A 20832-nucleotide genomic window follows, 5' to 3' on the forward strand; every position below is an offset into this window, starting at 1 on the left:
AGATACATTTTAGATATAGGCGGGGTTTGGCTGGAAACTAGTGATGACCGCAGTTTTGGGGTCTGTTTATCGTGTGCACGTTCTTAATTTGTGAATGCGCACGTACACGCCCCCATCAACCCAGTCAGCCACGCGCAGACTACAGCATCTTTGTGGTGCCAAACCGGCGAATTTGTTTTCCCCGAGTTTTAGAATTTGTTCAAGTTACAAATGACATGCAATCGGAGTAAGCCACACGCAAGAGTATATCTACGGAGAGGAAACGAAAAGGACGTGCTAAAAGTTTTAGCTACAGAAGGGACATTGCTTGTTCTTCTAGCTAGCTATAACGTGCAGGGCTGTACTACAGTAGCCAGATAAACTATCGATTGAGTTCCGAAGAGGCAATGTCTTTTCGTCGACAGAACGTGAGTTGTAGTTGTGTCAAGTTGCTAATGGTCACTTGCTGCAACATGTATTGGTTTCTGTGTGTATGCATTCTAGCTAGCTGGTTCGATATTTGTTAGCAGCTAGCTAAAAGTTGGCTAGCAAACGTGATCTTTATCGATGGTGTCCTGATTGATTTAATTGTACACTAGCGTGGTATCCAATCTGGCAATGTCAAATACTATTTAGTAGACTAAAGACATATTTCATCCGTATAACTGTTACTTGAGGTGTAATTATTGGCACGTGTCACACCAGCAACAACCCGGTTCAGGCGGACGAAAAACCTCCAATGGAACAGCAGGGCCAGCCGGTTTGCACCCTCATATCAGCGGGAGCAATACCAACAGAGTTGTGCCTGGAAGGTAAGCACATGTTCGGCCACAGACGTCAAGCAAGTCCGGGGATCTGCCACATATCCATAGAGGTTTACCGGTCAATACGAGGATTACAGTGGGCGTGCCCATGTCAAATGGAGGCTTTAACTCGTCGTTTTAAGCCAATTGTAACCAAGTAAATATAATTGATGTGGGTTGCGGCCAATGGGCACAGAGGTTCTACTAAATCGACATTGCTATGATTGACGGGTGTCCGAACCAATGGGATAGACGATACATTTTGATTGACGCCAATATGCCCATTCACTTTCTGTGGGGAGGGGATTATCCGTGTTTTGTTGTGTTTTTAAGCATTTGCTTTAGATTTTGTTTGGCCTGTCAAGTCGTGTGATTTTTCACAGAATCAACAAGACTGCGGAGTAACAGGGATGCACATGACTAAAAAGTATTAATACGTGTTCATTATTTATTGTATTCAAGGTCTCTCTCGATATCTATACATTCTTAAATTATTTACCAGTTTGCAGTTGGTTTCCTCTTACTAGCTGTCTTGTTTAGCTTGCTAGCTAACGTTAACTAGACAACAAACAGCTAGCTATTGTATTGTACCTAAACTAGCTAATGTTTAGATTTTTGATCTTTTGACAATCTCGCCAGTTACTCAATTGTTAGCCAGTTACTAGATTACTTTAGCTAAAATAGTTGCACGTTAGCTGGCTACCGCTAGTTAACGTGAGCTACATTGTTAGCCACATCGCTTTAACGTTACCTTCGGTTTTAGCTAACCCTAGTTAGCCAGCTTGTGTCAACACAATTGTTTTGGTTAAGCTTTGAAAACAATGTCGTACGGCACTGTAATAGAGAACAGAACATGATCCGCTACGGGGCTAGCTTGTTTCCCCCTCCCCCCACCAAATGTCAAGGCTAGCTAACGTAGATCACCGGCGTCGGCACGGGTTCGTGACGGTGATAAGTCTTTTGCTCTACGGCTGCATAGACGGGTCTTCTAGATCATCTAGCTAGCTTCATGCAGTCCTATGACAGATAGAGAACCACCAGGCTAAAAAGTCCACATTTGATCAACGCAAAATGTCCCGTGTCCATAATGCTTCGCAAGTTTGCATGTTAGTTAGCTACATTGAAAGTGGTGCAGCTGCCGGCCTGTTTCTTGCGTTGCAGCATTTTGCCCCGGAGCCAGCTACACCCATTTGTCTTGTCTGTTGCTAATGTTCTCTTTTCACATTCAGGACAAGAAATACAATGAAGCCGCCATCTCAGTCCTCTCCCGTAAGTCATATATCATGAAATGTAGGCTATCCAGCATGTATTACAGAAGTGCATAGCCTAGTACCCTTTTGATGACATAATGTAGGTTGTCTTTCTCTTTGTTTGCTTCCGTACTAGTGCACTATTGTATAAAGTGTAAACTCTAAAATGTTGAAAGGAAATTGCGTCTAGAGTAAAGTCACATTTTTTGGAGCTTTGACATAGAGGTCCATGCCATACTGAAGTCAGACATGCTTGTTTACAACAGGTATTTGAAGGTGTCTACAACAACACCAGGATGCTTCACTATCTCACAGCTGTAGTGGTGAGTGTTCATTTGGTCAAATAGGCCTGGTCCACCATGGTGCCTTACTTTGATGCAGCACATACACTATGCCCTAATGTGCACTATTTCCACTATTTAAGTTGTCGGCAACTGTCTAATGTATATCGTCATGAAATGACCAATAACCATATTATTGTTATTATTCCTCAAGGGCTCTACCTGTGACGTCCGAGTGAAGAGTGGAAATGTGTATGAAGGCATCTTCAAGACCCTCAGCTCAAGGGTAATTGTATACTTCCTTGTATTAGACCATACAGGGGTGTTCTGCATACCGACACGTTATAGACCACTCCTAGAAACATGGTTGTGGTCAGATGTTCACCTTGCGCTCTGGTGTATTCATTAGTCGGATTCGTTACAAAACCTAGTCAGTTGCACATCTGAATGCATTCAACCGAAATGTCTTCCGCATTTAACCCAACCCCTCTGAATCAGAAGGGTGCGGGGGTTTGCTTTAATCAACGTTCACGTCATCGGCACCCTGGGAGCAGTTGTTCATAGGCTCTGGGATTTGAACCAGCGACCTTTCAGTTACTGGCCCACTGCTCTTAACCGTTAGGCTACGTGCTACCCCTTTCACCGTTTACTCTAGGGACTAGTGTTATCATGATACCAGATTTTTTTAAACTTCGATACCATGTTTACTCGATATATCACGATAGATGCCAAAGTGATACCACGGCAAAGAAAAAGCATATTAGCTAAAGTCACAGAATGGCACCTGATCCAGACCGATAAACTCAGCTACTGTTCTATTCAACCGTTGGGCATCTTTTGAGCAAAATATTTTGACACTTTCTTTTAGGCACAGCCATGTGTATGCATTAATGAATCAATTTCACAATCCAACAATCAATTTGACTTTGGTAAAAACAATTTAACTACTTAACAACATAATGGTAATTTATTTGAATGGTAAATATCTTGATAAACTGGGTAAATTTAAGATGTAGCCTAGGCCTATCCAAAAACAAGGTCAATGCATATTCAAAAGGAGTGTGCATGCATTGAGTTACTGAGCTTATTTTGGCTGATTTCATGGGGCTACAGGTGACAATCTGTTTCTCTTACATTTTTGGACTTATTTTATTGTACCGATCAACATTGGCATTGAAGTAGCTTATTTTATAAAAATGTGCGCTGTATACCAGGAATGACATCATTCACGAGGCAAGAGGGGGACGGCCCGTAGGCGCACAGTCAGTTCGCCGAGGCAATGGATCATCTTTGTGAGAGAGACCGAAATAAAAGAATGGATAACGTTTTTTGTGGCAATCAACTTTGAAATCAGCATATTTTGCGTTATGGTTGGCGCTATAGTTCACAAAGCACTAGGGTAGTGAATTGATGTTAGCTTTACCTGTCAGCTAGCAAGGAAAGTTGGCCTGCAATAGCTGGAAGCTACTGGTATCATCTTGCATTGTAAAGTGTTCTAGCCTATATTAACATTGTTTTACGAACAGTAAGAAACAGTTTCAACATTTCTACATGCTGTCGTGTCGCGTTGCGTTATTAAAGTGTGTTAACTTGTGTGCAGCATGAGTGAGGAGCTAACATGATGCAGCCCAGACTCCCAGTGCAGGCTAGCAATGAGTAAGTGGAGCAGGCACAGTGCACACTATAATAAGAGGTCGGCTGTGCTGATAGACACGCTTGATCCGGAGACACATTTGACAGAAGTACCGTAAGTAACAAAAAATCTAGTACCAAACAGTTTTTCATGTTTTAGTATCGAAAAACTACTGAAGTTTCGGTATACCATGCAACACCAGGAGGGACCTGAAATTGTCCAATAGAAACTTGTCGTTGCAAAACGTCTTACGTTTGGAGTAAATGGATTCCGTTGCAAAATGTTTTGCAACCGACAGCGTTTTGCAATAGAATCAGCGTAAGGAATACACCCACAGGTCACATTGACCACTGCCTGCGGCCGCTCTTCACTTAACCTCTGTGGTTCTAATGTGTTTTTCTCCAGTGTGAGCTGGTTGTCGACGCGGTCCACAAGCGGAGTGAGGGAGGAGAGGCGGATGGAGACGGAGGGGGAGGCTTGCCCCCCTCTCTGCCCAGGATCGAGGAGATCACAGACACCATGATCTTCAGCCCCAGCGACCTGGTCACAATGACTTGCCGAGATGTGGATCTCAACTACGCCATTAGAGGTGAGAGAGTGCGATGTCAGTGTGACTGAAACTGATTCAAGATAAGGATGTGTGTTTAAGTAAGCAGTGGAACTGAATGAGACAGATGGGAGGGTGAGCCAAGTGTGTGTGTGTATCATTATGTACCACTAGTGACACATTAGATGACACATTATACCTTCAAGTTGGGGCTTTGTAGATGCTTTCACAGATACAGCAATCAGCTCATCGCGGGTGAACGGGGAACACCGGGAGAAGGTGCTGCAGCGGTGGGACGGAGGCGACAGCAACGGAGAAGGCTTCGACCTGGAGACGGACACGGTGAGGCGCGCTCACACACGCAGAGAAATGCATAGACACAGTAGCTAGGTTTCCATCCAATTTGTAACAGATTCTAATCTGCAGTATAAAAAAATCCCACCTCATTTGGGTTTCTATCAAACAGACTTGTTGCTGATTAAAAAAACAACTGTGTGATGACCTAGTGCACATGAACACTTGCGCTTCATTTACCATGTAAACAGAAGTTCAGTGGGTTTCCATCACATGTTTTACTCTACCGATGGTTTTGTCACACAAACTGTTGTGATAAATAGCAAACTATCCCAATCTGGTTTTAGTGCATGCTCTCTAGACAAGTTTGCTGATAAAGTTGACGGGGTTACATGATGATATAGATAAGAGCAAGAATATTTTTATTTTATAATGGCAGCCAATCATCATGTCACCAGTGTTCAAATAACACCCTCCATATTTATTGGACATTTTCATGAATCTCACCGTGCACTTACCCACAACGGGAAGTTCATAACTTATTTCATCTGCCTGTAAAGTCTTTATGCTTTCACACGTCATGACGGTAGTGGGTTACAAAAACGTAACATATCATTGCGTGACTCCCAAGTTTATTTCGACATGATGGTTATTATTTCAATAGTTGCACATCGCAGCTTTTCCATCGCAATTATGGCATAATCTATTTCACCGACCAAAAAATGGTGTAAGGACAAATTAGCTGTTTCTATTGTCGATATCAGGCCTTTTGAGTTTTTATTTAATAATTTTTGTCAAGTAATTAATCTGCATGAAATGGTTGGATGGAAACCTGGTTACTGCCGCGCTCACACACACACACTTGGTGAGCCATAGGCACACACTTACCGTACGGTTCTTCTGTCTCTGTCAGTCTAATGGCTGGGATGCCAGCGAAATGTTCAAGTTTAACGAGGAGACGTATGGCGTCACGTCCACCTATGATTCCAGCCTCTCCATGTACACGTGAGTGTTCTCCCCTCAGCTCTTTATTCTGATTGTGGAATATGCTCAGGTCACTCTGTCTATATAGCTCAGTATCATTCTGTGTTGTTTTCTCCCCATGTGATTGGTCTTTTGACCAATTTTATTTTATAATGGCAGAGCTGATCGGTCAAAAGACCAATTAGTGAAACAAATATCAGAATTGGGCTTCCTGTGTGAACACAGCCTTATTCACTCACATCTCCCTTTCTCTCACATGTTTTTGAATGACCTTGGAAGCCTTATCTCTGTCTTTCTCCCTCTTCAGTGTTCCCCTGGAAAGGGGCAGCTCGGATGGCTTCCGGCAGCGGGAGGCACGTGCGGCCCGCTTAGCGAATGAGATCGAGGGAAGCCCCCAGTACCGTCACCGCACCAACCTGGAGAACGACGATAAGAGCGAGGAGGACAAGTACAGTGCCGTGGTCCGAGAGAGAGATGAGGGGAGGGAGAGGGGCAGCCCTGGATTCCAGAGTAGTGCCGTGAGCAGGTGAGACCGTAAGGGAATCGCAGACATACACTACCGTTCAAAAGTTTGGGGTCACTTAGAAATGTCCTTGTTTTGGAAAGAAAAGCACTTTTTTTTTGTCCATTGAAATATCAGATTGATCAGAAATACAGTGTAGACATTAATGTTGTAAATGACTTGTAGCTGGAAACGGCTGGTTTTTAATGGAATATCTACATAGGCGTACAGAGGCCCATTTTTCAGCAACCATCACTCCTGTGTTCCAATGGCACGTGTCAGACGCCTCACAAGTCCTCAACTGGCAGCTTCATTAAATAGTACCCGCAAACCACCAGTCTCAACGTTAAGTGACGAGGCGACTCCGGGATGCTGGCTTTCTAGGCAGAGTTGCAAAGAAAAATACAAATATCAGACTGGCCAATAAAAATAAAAGATTAAGATGGGCAAAAGAACACAGACACTGGACAGAGGAACTCTGCCTAGAAGGCCAGCATCCTGGAGTTGCCTCTTCACTGTTTATGTTGAGACTGGTGTTTTGCGGGTACTATTTAATGAAGCTGCCAGTTGAGAACTTGTGAGGCGTCTATTTCTCAAACTAGACACTCTAATATACTTGTCTTCTTGCTCAGTTGTGCACCGGGGCCAGTTTGCACTGTTCTGTGAAGGGACTAGTACACAGCGTTGTACGAGATCTTCAGTTTCTTGGCAATTTCTCACATGGAATAGCCTTCATTTCTCAGAACAAGAATAGACTGACGAGTTTCAGAAGAAAGTTCTTTGTTTCTGGACATTTTGAGCCTGTAATCGAACCCACAAATGCTGATGCTCCAGATACTCAAGCCCAGTTTTATTGCTTCTTTAATTAGAACAACAATTTTCAGCTGTGCTAACATAATTGCAAAAGTGTTTTCTAAAGATCAATTAGCCTTTTAAAATGATAAACTTGGATTAGCTAACACAACGCTCCACTGGAACACAGGAGTGATGGTTGCTGATAATGGGCCTCTGTACGCCTATGTAGATTTTCCATTAAAAAACAGCCGTTTCCAGCTACAATAGTCATTTACAACATTACTAATGTCTACACTGTATTTCTGATCAATTTGATGTTTATTTTAATGGACAAAAAATGTGCTTTTCCTTCTAAATCAAGGACATTTCTAAGTGACCCCAAACTTTTTAACGGTAGTGTACAGGCACTTAGTTGTACACTCAATACATTGATGCATAAACACAGTTGGCAGAACTGTATCTGTGTGAGGATGTAGGCTACTCAATCAGTTGTATATAGACAGACAGACACAACAGTCTACATGTTGCAGTTATATTTTCGTTCAGTGCATGTGTTGGTTTCATGAGCTTTTTTCCATGTGCACCAGAAGCTTATTTTGCTCAAATGTTGTACACAAATTTGTTTACATCCCTGTTAGTGAGCATTTCTAAAATGTGCAGTTTTGTCACACATCACAATGCCACAGGTGTCTCAAGTTTTCAGGGTGCGTGCAATTGGCATGCTGACTGCAGGGATGTTCACCAGAGTTGTTGGCCCCTAACACGCTGGAGAAGTGTGCTCTTCACGGATGAATCCCGGTTCCAACTAAACTGGGCAGATGGCAGAAAGCATGTATGGCTTTGTGTGGGCGAGCGGTCTGCTGATGTCAACATTGTGAACAGAGTGCCCGGTTGTGGTGTGGTTATGGTATGGGCAGGTATAAGCTATTGACAATGAACACAAGTGCATTTTATCGATTGCAATTTGAATGCACAGAGATACTGTGATGAGATCCTGAGGCCCATTGTCGTGCCATTCTTACTCCACCATCACCTCATATTTCAGCAGGATAATGCAAGGCCCCATGTCACAAGGATCTGTACACAATTCTTGGAAGTTGAAATGTCCCAGTTCAGGAGGCCTCCCGAGTGACGCAAGGCACTGCATCGCAGCGCTAGCTGTGCCACTAGAGATCCTGGTTCGAGTCCAGGCTCCGTCGCAGCCGACCGCGACTGGGAGACCCATGTGGCGGCGCACAATTGGCCCAGCTTCGTCCGGGTTAGGGGAGGGTTTGGCTGGCCGGGATGTCTTTGTCCCATCGCGCTCTAGCGACTCCTGTGGCAGGCAGGGCGCATGCACGCTGACACGGTCGCCAGGTGTACAGTGTTCCCTCCGACACATTGGTGCGTCTGGCTTCCGGGTTAAGCGGGCATTATGTCATGAAGCAGTGCGGCTTGGCTGGGTCGTGTTTCGGAGGACGCATGGCTCTCGACCTTCGCCCCTCCCGAGTCCGTACGGGAGTTGCAGCAATGAGACAAGACTGTAACTATCCATTGAATACCATGCAATTGGGGAGAAAAGGGGGTAAAAAAAATATCCCGGTTCTTTCTTGGCCTGCATACTCACCAGACATGTCAACCATTGAACATGTTTGCGATGTTCTGGATCAACGTGTATGACAGTGTGTTCCAGTTGCTGCCAATATCCAGCAACTTCGCACAGCCATTGAAGAGGAGTAGGACAACATTCCACAGGCCACAATCAACAGCCTGATCAACTCTATGCGAAGGATATGAGGCAAATGGTGGTCACACCAGACACTGAGTTTTTTTTGATCCACGCCTCTACCTTTTTATTTATGTTATCTGTGACCAACAGATGCATATCTCTATTCCCAGTTATGTGAAATCCATAGATTGGGGCCTAATTTATTTAAATTGACTGTTACTCAGTAAAATCTTTGAAATTGTTGCGTTTATACTTCTCTCTCTCTCTAGGGAGGGTAAATACATTCCTCTTCCCCAGAGGGCCAGGGAGATGGGTGTGTCCCCCAGCAGCCTGAGGGGCGGAGCCTCTGGTCCAATACCCAATCGAACAGGAGTCCCCGGCTCCTCTAGGCCCTCCCAGGGTTCTGATAGGAGCAGCCCGCTGTCCGTCAGGGGCGCCTATTCTCCCCACCAGTCCCAAGCCAGCCCCCCGGCCCAGCCCAGTAGCCCTACCCCCTCCTCTTCCTCCTCTCACCCGATCCCTCACTCCATCTCTCACCCACAAGCTCTAGCCGATGCTTCACGCTCTTCTGTCAACGGAGGTAAGGCCTCTGTCTGTTTGGGTATTTTGAGGGAGGGAGTGTGCGTTTTTGTGTATATTGAGTTTTAAGTGTGCTCTTTCTGTGCATCAGTGTCATCCAGAACTTCTCCCAAAGCCCAGAGAGCTGTACAGACCAATAGAACTCTGCGCAACCCAAGTTCCCAGTCCTCACCTGCAGGTACACACACATACCTCATCTGAAAGTGCACACAAACACACATTTCCACCACTCATATTCTAGACTATTCACATCCCTCTCCTTTCCCTTCTTTCTCTCTCCCCGCAGTCTCTCGCTCTCCAAAACTAGACGACCCCGTTCTGGCTGGCCCTGCCTACCTGGACACTTCCTCCTCCTCGATCGCCTCGGCAACACCCAAGTCCTCTGGCCCCACCCCTCTGTTCACTGTGGATGGTGAGGAGGAGGAGGATTACTACACTATTATTCTTATTTATTGTTCTTTTGAAGTTAATTTTGTGAATAATGTAATGATTTCGGTTCCTTTTTCTACGTCAATATTTCTCCATCTGTCTCTTGCTATCTTTTTCTCTCACTCTCAGTGAATGAGATCCTGAGCTCAGCGGCTAAGGAGAGGACAGAAGGCCCAGTCAGCCCTCAGGACGGCAAGAGCGGCAAAGGTTAGCTCTCTCACTTCCTCTCCATTTGACTGGTGCCTGTCCTTCCCCTCATCTCAGGTCTTTTGAAAAGTAGATTTTTCTTTTCATGATTTTCTCTCCCCCTCTCAGTTCCCTCAGTCCTGCAGAGAACACAGTTGGAAGAGCTCCGGAAATTTGGTAAAGAGTTCAGGGTAAGTGTGTGTCTCGTGTCCATGCGTGCCTGTGTGTGACCCCATGTGTCTTATCTGATTCTGACACTCTCGCTCTCTTCCACAGCTCCAGCCCAGCTCCTCCCCTTCTGCTGGCCCCACTTCCTCAGATCCCGCCCAGCCCTCCCCATCAGACTCCGCCACCACAGCCGAGTCTATACCCGCCCCAGGCCACACCCCCTCCCAGGACCCCCAGACTGGAGAGGGGTCCTCCTTCACCCCGAACCCCACTACCCCTACCCCCTCTCCAGCCCCCAACACCACCTCTCAGTCATCAGGTCAAGACAGACAGGCTGCGGGGACACCCCAGCCAGCCAGGACCCCTGGCAGCGAGGAGGGCGGCGAGCGAGTGGAGGGCGTGGCTGAGTAAGTACAGTACATTACAGTACATTATTCCACAGTGTAGTACAATAGTCTACTCCTAAGTCAACCTAATACCTACAGTTCATCTGTTTATATGTAGAAGTGTTGATTAGGGGGTTTAACGGTTCACCAAACCCATGGTTCGGTACATAATACGGTTGTTGGGTCACAGGAAAAATGTAATGTCATTCACAATGTTCCTTGCATTGTCTGTTTTGACTGGATTTTTGTGTTCGGCCTCAACTTTCTACTCCGATGCTGCGTTTGTAACCATGTGGAAGGTGGGAAGTTACCCGTTGTGAAGTCGTAAATACTAGTTGGATGCATTCATGTAATTTGAACTCGTTGCAAAATGCCAAACGGCCAATGGCCAGCAAACTGTCAACCATAAACTAAAAGTACAGCTATCGTGCTTGTAAACAAATGGTAGAGTTTAAACACATGAGTAAATAGCTTTTTATAAATAATGTTTTGTTGCATTGAACTGCCGAAAATGCTGTTTTAGAGACCATTTCCTTAATAAGTGATGTCAGAGGTCAACATGTGGGAGAAGTGGGTGCTCAGGATGATAGACGAGTTTCCCCACTAGTAGTTACCAGCTTGAGGACTGTTCAAGTGGGTTTTTCCCAGTCGTATGTGGTAAATTCACCTTTCCCTCTTGGATGCAAACGCACAAAGAAAGGTACAGGTTCACAGTGCGGACCGAACCGAGGTCCCTGTACACCCCTATAGTCCCTGTACTCCCCTAGTGTTGATAAGATGTGTTGACACACTTATCTGTAGGTATTATGCAGGATCTGGATCTTACAATACCGTACATAACAATATGTTGATACAGTGTTAAGAAAAAGGGATTTGAAAGATGATTTAGAGTAGTCAGCTCGCTCTCCTTCTGTGTTTTTAGCCAGGTGAAGAAGTCGACGCTGAACCCCAACGCCAAAGAGTTCGTCTTCAAGGCACCCATGACCCTGGTCTGTCTCTCTCACACACACACACACACACACACACACACACACACACACACACACACACACACACACACACACACACACAGGGAAGTAGTTGAACAAATTCTCTCACAACAACCTGTTTGGCCAGGAGTTCAACTATGTTCACGCCAACTCACACACCAAATGTAACTGTGTGCGTGATTTGTTCAACTAAACACATACATTATCTCACAAACCAACCTAAACTGTGCACCTTCTCTCCTCCCCAGGTGAAGCCGTCCCCAGCCCCCACCCCCCCACGGCCCACTCCTCTCAGCCCCTCCGTGGTGCTCCAGCCCCCCCCGGGACAACAGGCCATCTACAGCACCCCCTACCTGTCCTACCTCTCCCCCGTACAGATACAGGGACACTCTGTACAGGTAAGACTGAGGCTGTGTTTGAATTTGGTCTCTGTGAAAAATAAGCATTAGTGTGTCTGGGGTGTAAAAAAAACAAATGGCGCGTGTATAAACTTGATGTTGGGGTCTAACCGTCCTTTTGTTTCCCAGCCTCCCCAGATGTATCAGTACACCATGTCCACAGTCCAGCAGGGGAAGTATCCCAGAGCCAAAGGTACACACACTCGCACCATTTTGTTGCCTAATCAATAGGTTGGTCGCAACACTGTCCTAACCTTTCTCTTTTTTAATTTAGCAACTGGGGAACATTTTGAAATCAACAAGTAAAGAATTAAAGTTACAATCAGTATGTTAAAAACCCTCTCTCCCCCCCCCAGGCCAGGTGGTAGGCCCTCGTCCGGACCACCACGGCTCTTCTCAGCCCCAGATGCTCCAGGCTGCAGCGTCTGCAGCAGGCCCTCCCCTGGTGGCCTCCCCCTACCCCCAGGCCTACCTGCAGTACAGTCAGGTCATCCAGGGCATGCCCCACTACCCCGGACAGGTAACTATTGTGCTAGTGGTGCTGGCGCTAATACTTATCCACGCTTATAACAGCATAGGTCCGGAGACCCAAATGTGTGTTGTGGATGGAAGTTTTGTTTCAATAGAAGCCTGACCTGCATAGGATTTTTTTTAAATATATATGTTTTGTTCATATAATTAAATGTTCTTATCGCACTCTTTTTCCTCCTTTCGTTCTTTATCCTCTCCCTCTCGCTCGCTTGCTCGCTCTATAGCCGATGTACTCCATGCTGCAGGGTGGGGCCAGGATGTTGACTCAGGCGGGCCACCCCCAGGCTCTGGGCCCCCCAGGCCCTCAGTACCCCGGACAGACAGAGGGGCCCCCGGGACCACAACCGGCCATGTATGGTAAGATAACGCACCGTCTCTGTTTAAAAGTACACTCAGCAAGACGTCATCATTTTAGTCGTGTACAGGACAACGTCCTGCTTATAGGCAGTCGCATCAATTCATTTCTTCTAAGACTGTCATTGTTCAAGGCTCTTTGGTTTGTAAATGATGTTTGAATCCACATTCAAGTTAGTCTTTCATCTGTTTCTTAGCTCCCCAGCAATTCTCCCACCATTCTAGCTCCATGCACCCTCCGCAGCCCTCCAGCACACCTACTGGGAGCCAGCCCCCTCCCCAGCACACTGCCCCCAGCCCTGGGCACGGACAGGTAAACCAACAGGCCCAGCTGTGTCTTTGTTTTGTCACATACACCGGATAGGTGCAGTAAAATGTGTTATTTTACTGGGTCAGCCATGGTAGTACGGCGCCCCTGAAGCAGGGTCACATCAACAGATTTCACTTTGTCAGCTTGAGTATTCAAACCAGCTATCTTTCGCTTACTGGCCCAACGCTTTAACCGCTAGGCTGTGTGTGTGGGGTGGGGGGGCGGCAATTCATGTAATGGTGTAGGACAGATTCTGTCTTGTCGGTATCTTTGCTGCATGTTTCCTGTGAGGAACCTGTAAATAATCTGGCACTCCAGCAGTGTAGGGCGTTATGCTTTAAGTAAAGTAACTTGTTACATAATCAGATTACTTTAATGAGTAGTCTTTTTACACATTACTTTCAGAATCGGGCACGTGTTTCCATGATCCGATCTTGATCTGTTCCCTCATTTAGTTCTCAAGCAAGCGTAGAAAGGCTGTTTTTAGAGAAATGTCATGACTGCTGCTGTCCACAGAAATGTATAGAGGGCGCACCTCTGATCTTTGCTATTGATCGCTTCTGTGATAGCAAAGCCCATAGAGGGTTTTTCCCATCTAGTAGAACGTGTGCCCTTTTATACATCTCTATGGGTCGTGAACGTGCGGTCTATAACCAGAACTGGTGGCTTGAGAGAGATTTTGATTGAAGAGAGAATCTGTTCAGATGTTTGGCTTAGTCAGGGCTGGTGTTATGGGCAGGCCTTAGTGGGCCTGGCCCACCCTACCCCGTACCACCTCGCCAATCCAAATGAAATATTGATATTTTATTTCACCGAGACGCACGCCGACAGAGACGCATCAATCTCAGATATAGCATCCAAGCGAGCGAAACGGCGCCCCTCTGTCTCAGTATGTGTTGTCGACTGCATAGAGCCCCACAGTGTCATAATACCCATAAAACCTAGCGGTCAAACAGGGAAATGGTTCCAATCGCTTTTCTTTTGCTTAACCTGCCATGACTTTTCTCTCGTACAAGGTGACTTTTATCAATATATTCGGCTCTCATTACACTGATTGGAAAATGCTAATAAACATTAAAGTAGACATCATGCAAGACTACAAATCCCTGCAAGCTCCTGCATGTCATCTCTAGCTGACACCTTTGCTAACCGGTATTGTGTCAATGTGAAACTTGCACAAGACGGTTCACAGAATTGTCAATTTAAAGAAATGTAGCCTATTCATTATTACATTTAGCTAACATTAGATAGTTAATCCAGAGATTTTTACCTTTGCCTCGATTCGGCAGTCTCGACCAGATCATCATGGCATTTGTAGTTTTTAATGATAGCCGCATTTTATTTTGCCGGGGGTAAATACAGGCGAATATATTGGTTTAGAAAAAAGTCGCCTTGTCCTAGAGAGATTTTCAGTTATCAAAACGTCAATGTTATTTTAAGTATTTCTAAATAGCATTATGGAAAAAATGAATGGTGGAAAAACAACCATTTCCCTGTTTGACCGCAAGGTTTTCAGGGTATGTTGACTCATGCAGGGGCTCCCAAGTGGCGCAGCGTTATAAGGCACTGCATCTCAGTGCTAGAGGCGTCACTACAGCCCCTGGTTCGATTTCAGGCTGTATCACAACCGGCCGTGATTGGGAGTCCCATAGGGCGGCGGACAATTGGCCCAGTGTCGTCTGGGCTAGGCTGTCATTGTAAATAAGAATGTTCTTAACTGACTTGCCTAGTTAAATAAAGGTTCAATAAAAATACAGTGCTTCTCTATTCCCACCTTTGGGACAACTCCCATCGTTAGAGCGGAGACATGTGCATCATTACATAAACATTTCTGGTTCCAAGCCAATTGGAAAGGAAAGTTTGTGGGTGCACTGTACCCCTAAATTGATGTTTTGTAAAAAATTATATAGTTACTCCATTCTAAATAAAATACTAAAAAATACTTCACCAGAGAGCATGACTTAGCCACAGAGTATCGTTAGCTTCTTTTTTTTTTTTTTTTTTTTTTTTTTATCTGTGGAGTGTGTAGGGCTATGGCTATTTGGGTTGCAAGCGTGGTAGAACTAGATGATTATTAAGTTGCGGCTGTCAGTGAATAGCTAAAATGTGTAAAGATGATGTGTCTAGAGTATCATTTAAAATGTTGAGACAAGGGGAGGGCTGTGTGGTGCCGATATGGGCGTCTCTCTCCAGAATGCATGCGCTCAGCTGTCTCCCGCCAATTCTCGCAAATTGTGTGAATTGTTGGCCCTTAGTTTATTTTGATCAATTCCCCGTTACATATGTAACCAGTGAGCCTAGTAAATGTACCGTTAATCCCCGTCATTTGGTTACATACATTTTTGTTATGTATTAGTCATTTACTTTTCACAACCTGCTACACTTGTGAGAAAGTTTAGTAAGCATTTTGTCTTTTGTTTGGAGTGCTCCATGTGAGCATGTCTGGTTTCTCTGTCCTGATGATGTTGAGCACACACAAGTGCCCAGTTGAGGATGTCTGATTGTCTTAACTCACCCCTAATAAGCTGCGCTTTTGCAAGTCTGCTTATCATGATCTCATATATCCAGTGGAAACATTAAAAAAAAGTCTGTCTGTCCCGAGCTCTGGGCCCGGAATAGACTAGTTGATACATTGTTACACTTCACTAGTGATAGCTCAAGTCAAGACCGATAGAAAGGCGGAGTAGAGAGATTAATGTGATTGAAAGAACCTGCATTCTCATCAGGATATTTCTTCCTGTTTTTATTTGTCGGCTTTAGGACTATGTATTTTACTTAGTTGACGATGAAAGTTATAGCTTACAGGCCAATGCAGCAAGTGGACCTATCTGAATTCCATGCGCTCATTTCTTTAGCTGACAATGGATCACGGTATATCTGTGTCCATGTGACAGAGGCTAGTGCCTTTGCATTAGCTGAATTGTAACTTTTAGATTATAATTTTAATTCAGATTTTGGATTAACCACATGATTTATTTAGTAAGTAGCATCTTTTTGGTAGAGCCGCATGGCTCGCCTTATTCCGTCAAACAAATGCTGAGATTTAGATTTGTTTTCATGAAAGTAAAGTAGTAGGGATACACGATATCGGAATCGGACAATATTAGCTAAAAATGCCAACATCGGTATCTGCCCATGTTGAGTTTATGCGATGTGCAAAACCGATGTCAAAGATGACGTGCATACGTACAGTGGGGAGAAATATTTGATACACTGCCGATTTTGCATGTTTTCCTACTTACAAAGCATGTATAGGTCTGTAATTTTTTATCATAGGTACACTTCAACTGTGAGACGTAATCAAAAAAAATAAATAATCAAATCCAGAAAATCATATTGAAATTGAACTTCAGGTCATGAAAATAAATAGCAGCCAGCTACTTAACCCTGTTGCCCAAAGATAACGTTATAAGCAGCCAGCTAGCTTCATCTGGCTAGTGAGGCTCGACCGGACCGGGTGATGTGTTATGAAGCTAGCCACGATAAGGATTAGGCACAATAGTTGAATACATATAGTAGAATTGTCGTACTTTTATTTTGAAGGCGAACTGCAAAATCCACTATTGTGCCTAATCCTAATCTTAGTCCCCAATAGTCCACTAATCTTTTCACCTCTTAACAGGAGCGGCAGGTAAATTGCTAAATTGTAATTGCTTTGCTACTATGGCCTATTTATTGCCTTACCACCTCACGCCATTTGCACACACTGTATATAGACTATTTTTCTGTGTAGCTGTTTGTGTCGCACTGCTTTGCTTTATCTTGGCCAGGTCGCAGTTGTAAATGAGAACTTGTTCTCAACTGTCCTACCTGATTAAATAAAGGTTAAAAAAAAAAAAAAAATTTTTTAAAGAGGCGGCGGGTAGCCTAGTGGTTAGAGCCAGTAACCGAAAGGTTGCTAGATCAAATCCCCGAGCTGACAAGGTAAATATCTGTCGTTCTGCCCCTGAACATGGCATTTAACCCACTGTTCCTAGGCAGTCATTGTAAATAAGAATTTGTTCTTAACTGACTTGCCTTGTTAAATAAAAAACAAAAAGGCACATCTCAATAGGTGGTCCAGCTTTCCTCATGACATGGCACAAGTGGCAGGGTGGGCTTCCCTCCTTTTTGTTCTCTATTGCTCCACAAGCAAGGGGGAGGCCGATGACATCACAAATTCCTATCAGACCGACTCCTTCGCAGTGTAAAAAAAAAACTATTTTGCTCAACATATTTACCCTTTAGTTGTGGGTACTTTACAGTATTTATACTTGGAATATTTATTTTCAACAGGAAAAGTTCAAAAATCACTGGAAGACATCTCACCAGCCTGTAAGGCCCCTGTTCAGTGTTTTCCATTAGCACCGGCTAACTCTACTTTTTCCACTTCAATAACTAGGCTACTTGTCCGTCGAGCCTTGTCCCGCTAGAATGAACAATATGGATCTTCTAGCGATCTATTGATAGGATAGGCGCCTGTCAGTCAAAGCGAGCGATGACGGGTAAACGCAGTCTGCTGTCTGTCCCGCCTGCCATTACAACTTGTGTGCGCTGTGGTTGGTTGCATTCAAATGTCTTTACACGTCCCATATAATGTAAGTGGTAACGATAAGTTGAAATCCACTTCGCCTAATTGTTTTCTTTGCATTTTTGTTTACGTAGCCAGCCACGCAGCGTCATGGCGCATAGGCTATATAGCCTAGTGTGCTTTGGTTGACAACTGAACAACTGTTGACTAGTTTATAAAAAGGTGTCGAACTGACTGAATAAAGTCGATCTATATCCGTTTGTCATTCATAAATCATGCAAAGTGGTTATATGTACATGGTATCGCATCGGGACAAGTAAAACAAAATATTTCCTTTCGTAGGATGTCGGGGCTTGCCAGACTGATGGACTCTTGTCAGTATGTGTATACTATCAAATTGCAACAGTTAATTTGGCTCCCTAATTTGCCTAGGCTTTTTTTGTGATTACTGCAGATACTGTAAATTATGAAAACATCTGACGATGGTGAATCATTACTGCAGCAGTGGGGAGCCTCATTCTGGTCCAAATATGATAATTAGGACCCTCATGGTATCAAACAATATTCCAAAATGTATTGACTCAAATCATCCAAGATTGTCTACTGCTAGAGCAAAAACAAATGTTCACCCCTTTGGGTCCCCAGGACCAGGATTACGAAACACTGAGTTTACCTTTTAATTTATGTTAATGTGGGGTATTTACTTAATTTAAATGACATTTTATTAAAAACAGAAATTAAGATTGGTGTGGCAATTCATATCTTGCAGTAAAACCGTGAACAACTTTAATCTCAAGATGCAAAATGTTTAAAGTTGAATGTTCTCCTTGAAAATAGTCCTGACCAACCTGTTTTTAGTCTACTGTATGTTCCTGTGTGTGTGAATATAGTGTTTGTCTCACGTATGTGATTTCCTAACACATTTGTCTTCCCCTCTTCAGTCGGGCCAGGGAGGCCCCCAGCCCCAGTCCATGTACCACTCTGGGCCCCTGCCAGCACCCACACCCCCTAACATGCCCCCTGGCCACAGCTCTCCCCAGGCCTCTTACCCCATGCAGGGCTACAGCCTGCCCACCCACCAGCCCATGGCCCAACACTACCCCGGCCTGGGACAGCTCACACAGGTAAAACACCAGACTACTCTGGACCCACAGCCCACATACATTCAACTCGCCAGAGAGTAACAGATTTAAGCAAACAATGATACAACAATAGATGTAGCACAAGTCAGAAGTATTTTTGTTTCAATTACGTAAGGCTGATTCACGCCATTGATCTACGTGCGTGGGTGGGGTCAGATTTTTATTCCAAATTTTTTGGGGGGGGAGCAGTGGACACCAGTTGGGAACAGGATTTCCTCACCAGGCTGTGTTTCCTAGACTCCCATTTGTGGTGAAGTTACGTTAGTCTTCCCTTGATAGTATATTATAGTTGTTATACTTGCCAGTGTAACCTACAACATTATCTCAATTTGATATGCTGCTTTAAAGTTCAAGACTAGTGAGACTTGCTCCCATATCAGCCTAAAATAGTGGTATATCAGAGGAAAGGCACATGGCTACGAGCTGCTTTTACTGTTTCAAAATAGCCTGGAATCAGTTATTACTTCAACAAAATACCTTTGTGTGAATTCTATTAAGGCAACAATGTTTTTTTTAAACAGTCACTGAGATTGTAGTTGGTTATCAATGCTACTTTGCGTAGCCTATGTAGATCGGATCAAGGAACCAAGCAACAGCTTCATTCCCTACATAACTTTAAGCCAGAGCCCACGACGTTCAGGCCCTACCCAGGCCCGATTGCTTCTGCCAAATGTAAGGCCCCGGCCCTGCCCGAAATAACCTCCATTAGTAAATCCATTAGCTGCTCCTGTCACTCGCTCCCTGCGCACAGCTTATGGTGGCTCTAAGTCTGGGTATCAATAACTACGGCTCAGGTGGTGCTGCTCTGCTCAATGACGAGACAGGAGAGCACTGTTAGCTACTTTTGTTCACTCTAAACTGACAGCTCGGAACATTATATTCTGTGAAATAATCACTCCTGTCTTATATTTGATGGCACTTCTGGCACCATGTCATGATCTTAGTCAGATTTGGAGCTCCAAAAAGTCGGCGTTCTACAAGGAACCACCCATTTTGACGGAAAACATTCGCGTTGCGCTCTGAATCGTTCTAGCGCCGTAGTCTGTAGATCACTAGTCTTGAATTTAAATGTTTTTTAGAAAGGGATGACACCATCTCGCTCTTTCTCCAGGCCCATGTTGCCCAAGGTATGTCTGGCCCCCACCACCAAGGAGGCCACGGCCCGCCCCAGATGATGCTGCACTACGCCCCGCCGCCACAGCAAGGCCCAGGCTCCGCCCAGCAGCACGGCCCTCCCCCCCAGCAGGGGGCGCACCAACACTACTACATCCAACACCCACAGGGTAAGTAACTTCAAGTCATGAAGCTACATCTCCAATAGAAATTAGCTTTACATTTACAGATCTTTGTCAGTGACTGTTGTTCTGTGTTCTAGCTGTACAGGTGCAGGCTCACCCCACCCAGCAGCTCTCCTTTCACCCCCCTGGAAACTGACACCCCTACCTACACCTTGAGGACCACAGAAGAAGCAGGACACAGGATGGAAGAGGGGAGCTGAGGCCTCCAGTCCCTCACTGAGTCTTTGACTGACCCAATCAAGTTGTTCTCTGATCGGCTAAACTGGTCTGAGAACTGAAGCACCCTTCTGGAACCACCGCAGCCACACTTCCCTCTCCTCTCGCCCACAAAATAAGCAACTTGTTTTTTTTCCCTAGAGTCCTTTTAGTTAAAGAGAGCCCATCAAAGGCTCCCTTTCTGCTACTCTGTTTGGGACGGAGAAAAAAATTGACTTATTTTGTTTTTATGAAAGCCTAGAAAGACTAAGTCGTCCTCGCTAGCTGGATCCATTTTTAAGTTGAGAGGATTGACATGGCGAAAGCATCGTCTCACAGTAGACTGAAGTGACTCTGCAGAGAATTATAGGAGTTATCAATGAAACTGGCTCCCTTTTAACCTGACCCACTTCCTCCCCATCTCCTTTTACAGGTAACCATTAATAAATAATGAAACTATTAAAATACAAAAAAATTGAAAAATCATACAAAAATAAAGTTTTAAACTCAACCTCATGCCGCCAGAACTCTTATTTTCTGTGCAAGAGCGAAGGTGAAATGGAATCTTGTTCATTTAGATT

At 44.7% G+C, this 20832-nt stretch overlaps 1 protein-coding gene across 2 annotated transcripts; it reads left to right on the top strand.

The window, feature by feature from the left end:
* Positions 1 to 82: 82 nt before the first annotated feature.
* atxn2l (ataxin 2-like) lies at positions 83 to 20762 on the top strand. 2 transcript variants are annotated; one of them, XM_055941535.1, is made up of 24 exons: positions 83 to 407; positions 685 to 791; positions 2012 to 2051; positions 2299 to 2355; positions 2528 to 2599; positions 4352 to 4535; positions 4714 to 4835; positions 5701 to 5792; positions 6079 to 6297; positions 9046 to 9356; positions 9447 to 9533; positions 9642 to 9767; positions 9914 to 9991; positions 10100 to 10161; positions 10247 to 10545; positions 11447 to 11513; positions 11762 to 11911; positions 12041 to 12104; positions 12268 to 12431; positions 12667 to 12799; positions 12994 to 13109; positions 18558 to 18740; positions 19870 to 20041; positions 20134 to 20762. In XM_055941535.1, exons 1-24 carry the CDS (start codon positions 387 to 389, stop codon positions 20190 to 20192), a joined length of 2985 nt encoding a protein of 994 aa, XP_055797510.1. In that variant the 5' UTR covers positions 83 to 386; the 3' UTR covers positions 20193 to 20762. The 2 variants fall into 2 exon arrangements, with proteins under 2 accessions (XP_055797510.1, XP_055797520.1); XM_055941545.1 differs by lacking the exons at positions 83 to 407; positions 685 to 791 and adding an exon at positions 1085 to 1209.
* The last annotated feature ends 70 nt before the right edge of the window (positions 20763 to 20832 follow it).

This window comes from Salvelinus fontinalis, chromosome 2, assembly GCF_029448725.1.
Source record: "Salvelinus fontinalis isolate EN_2023a chromosome 2, ASM2944872v1, whole genome shotgun sequence".
Lineage (NCBI taxonomy): Eukaryota > Metazoa > Chordata > Actinopteri > Salmoniformes > Salmonidae > Salvelinus > Salvelinus fontinalis.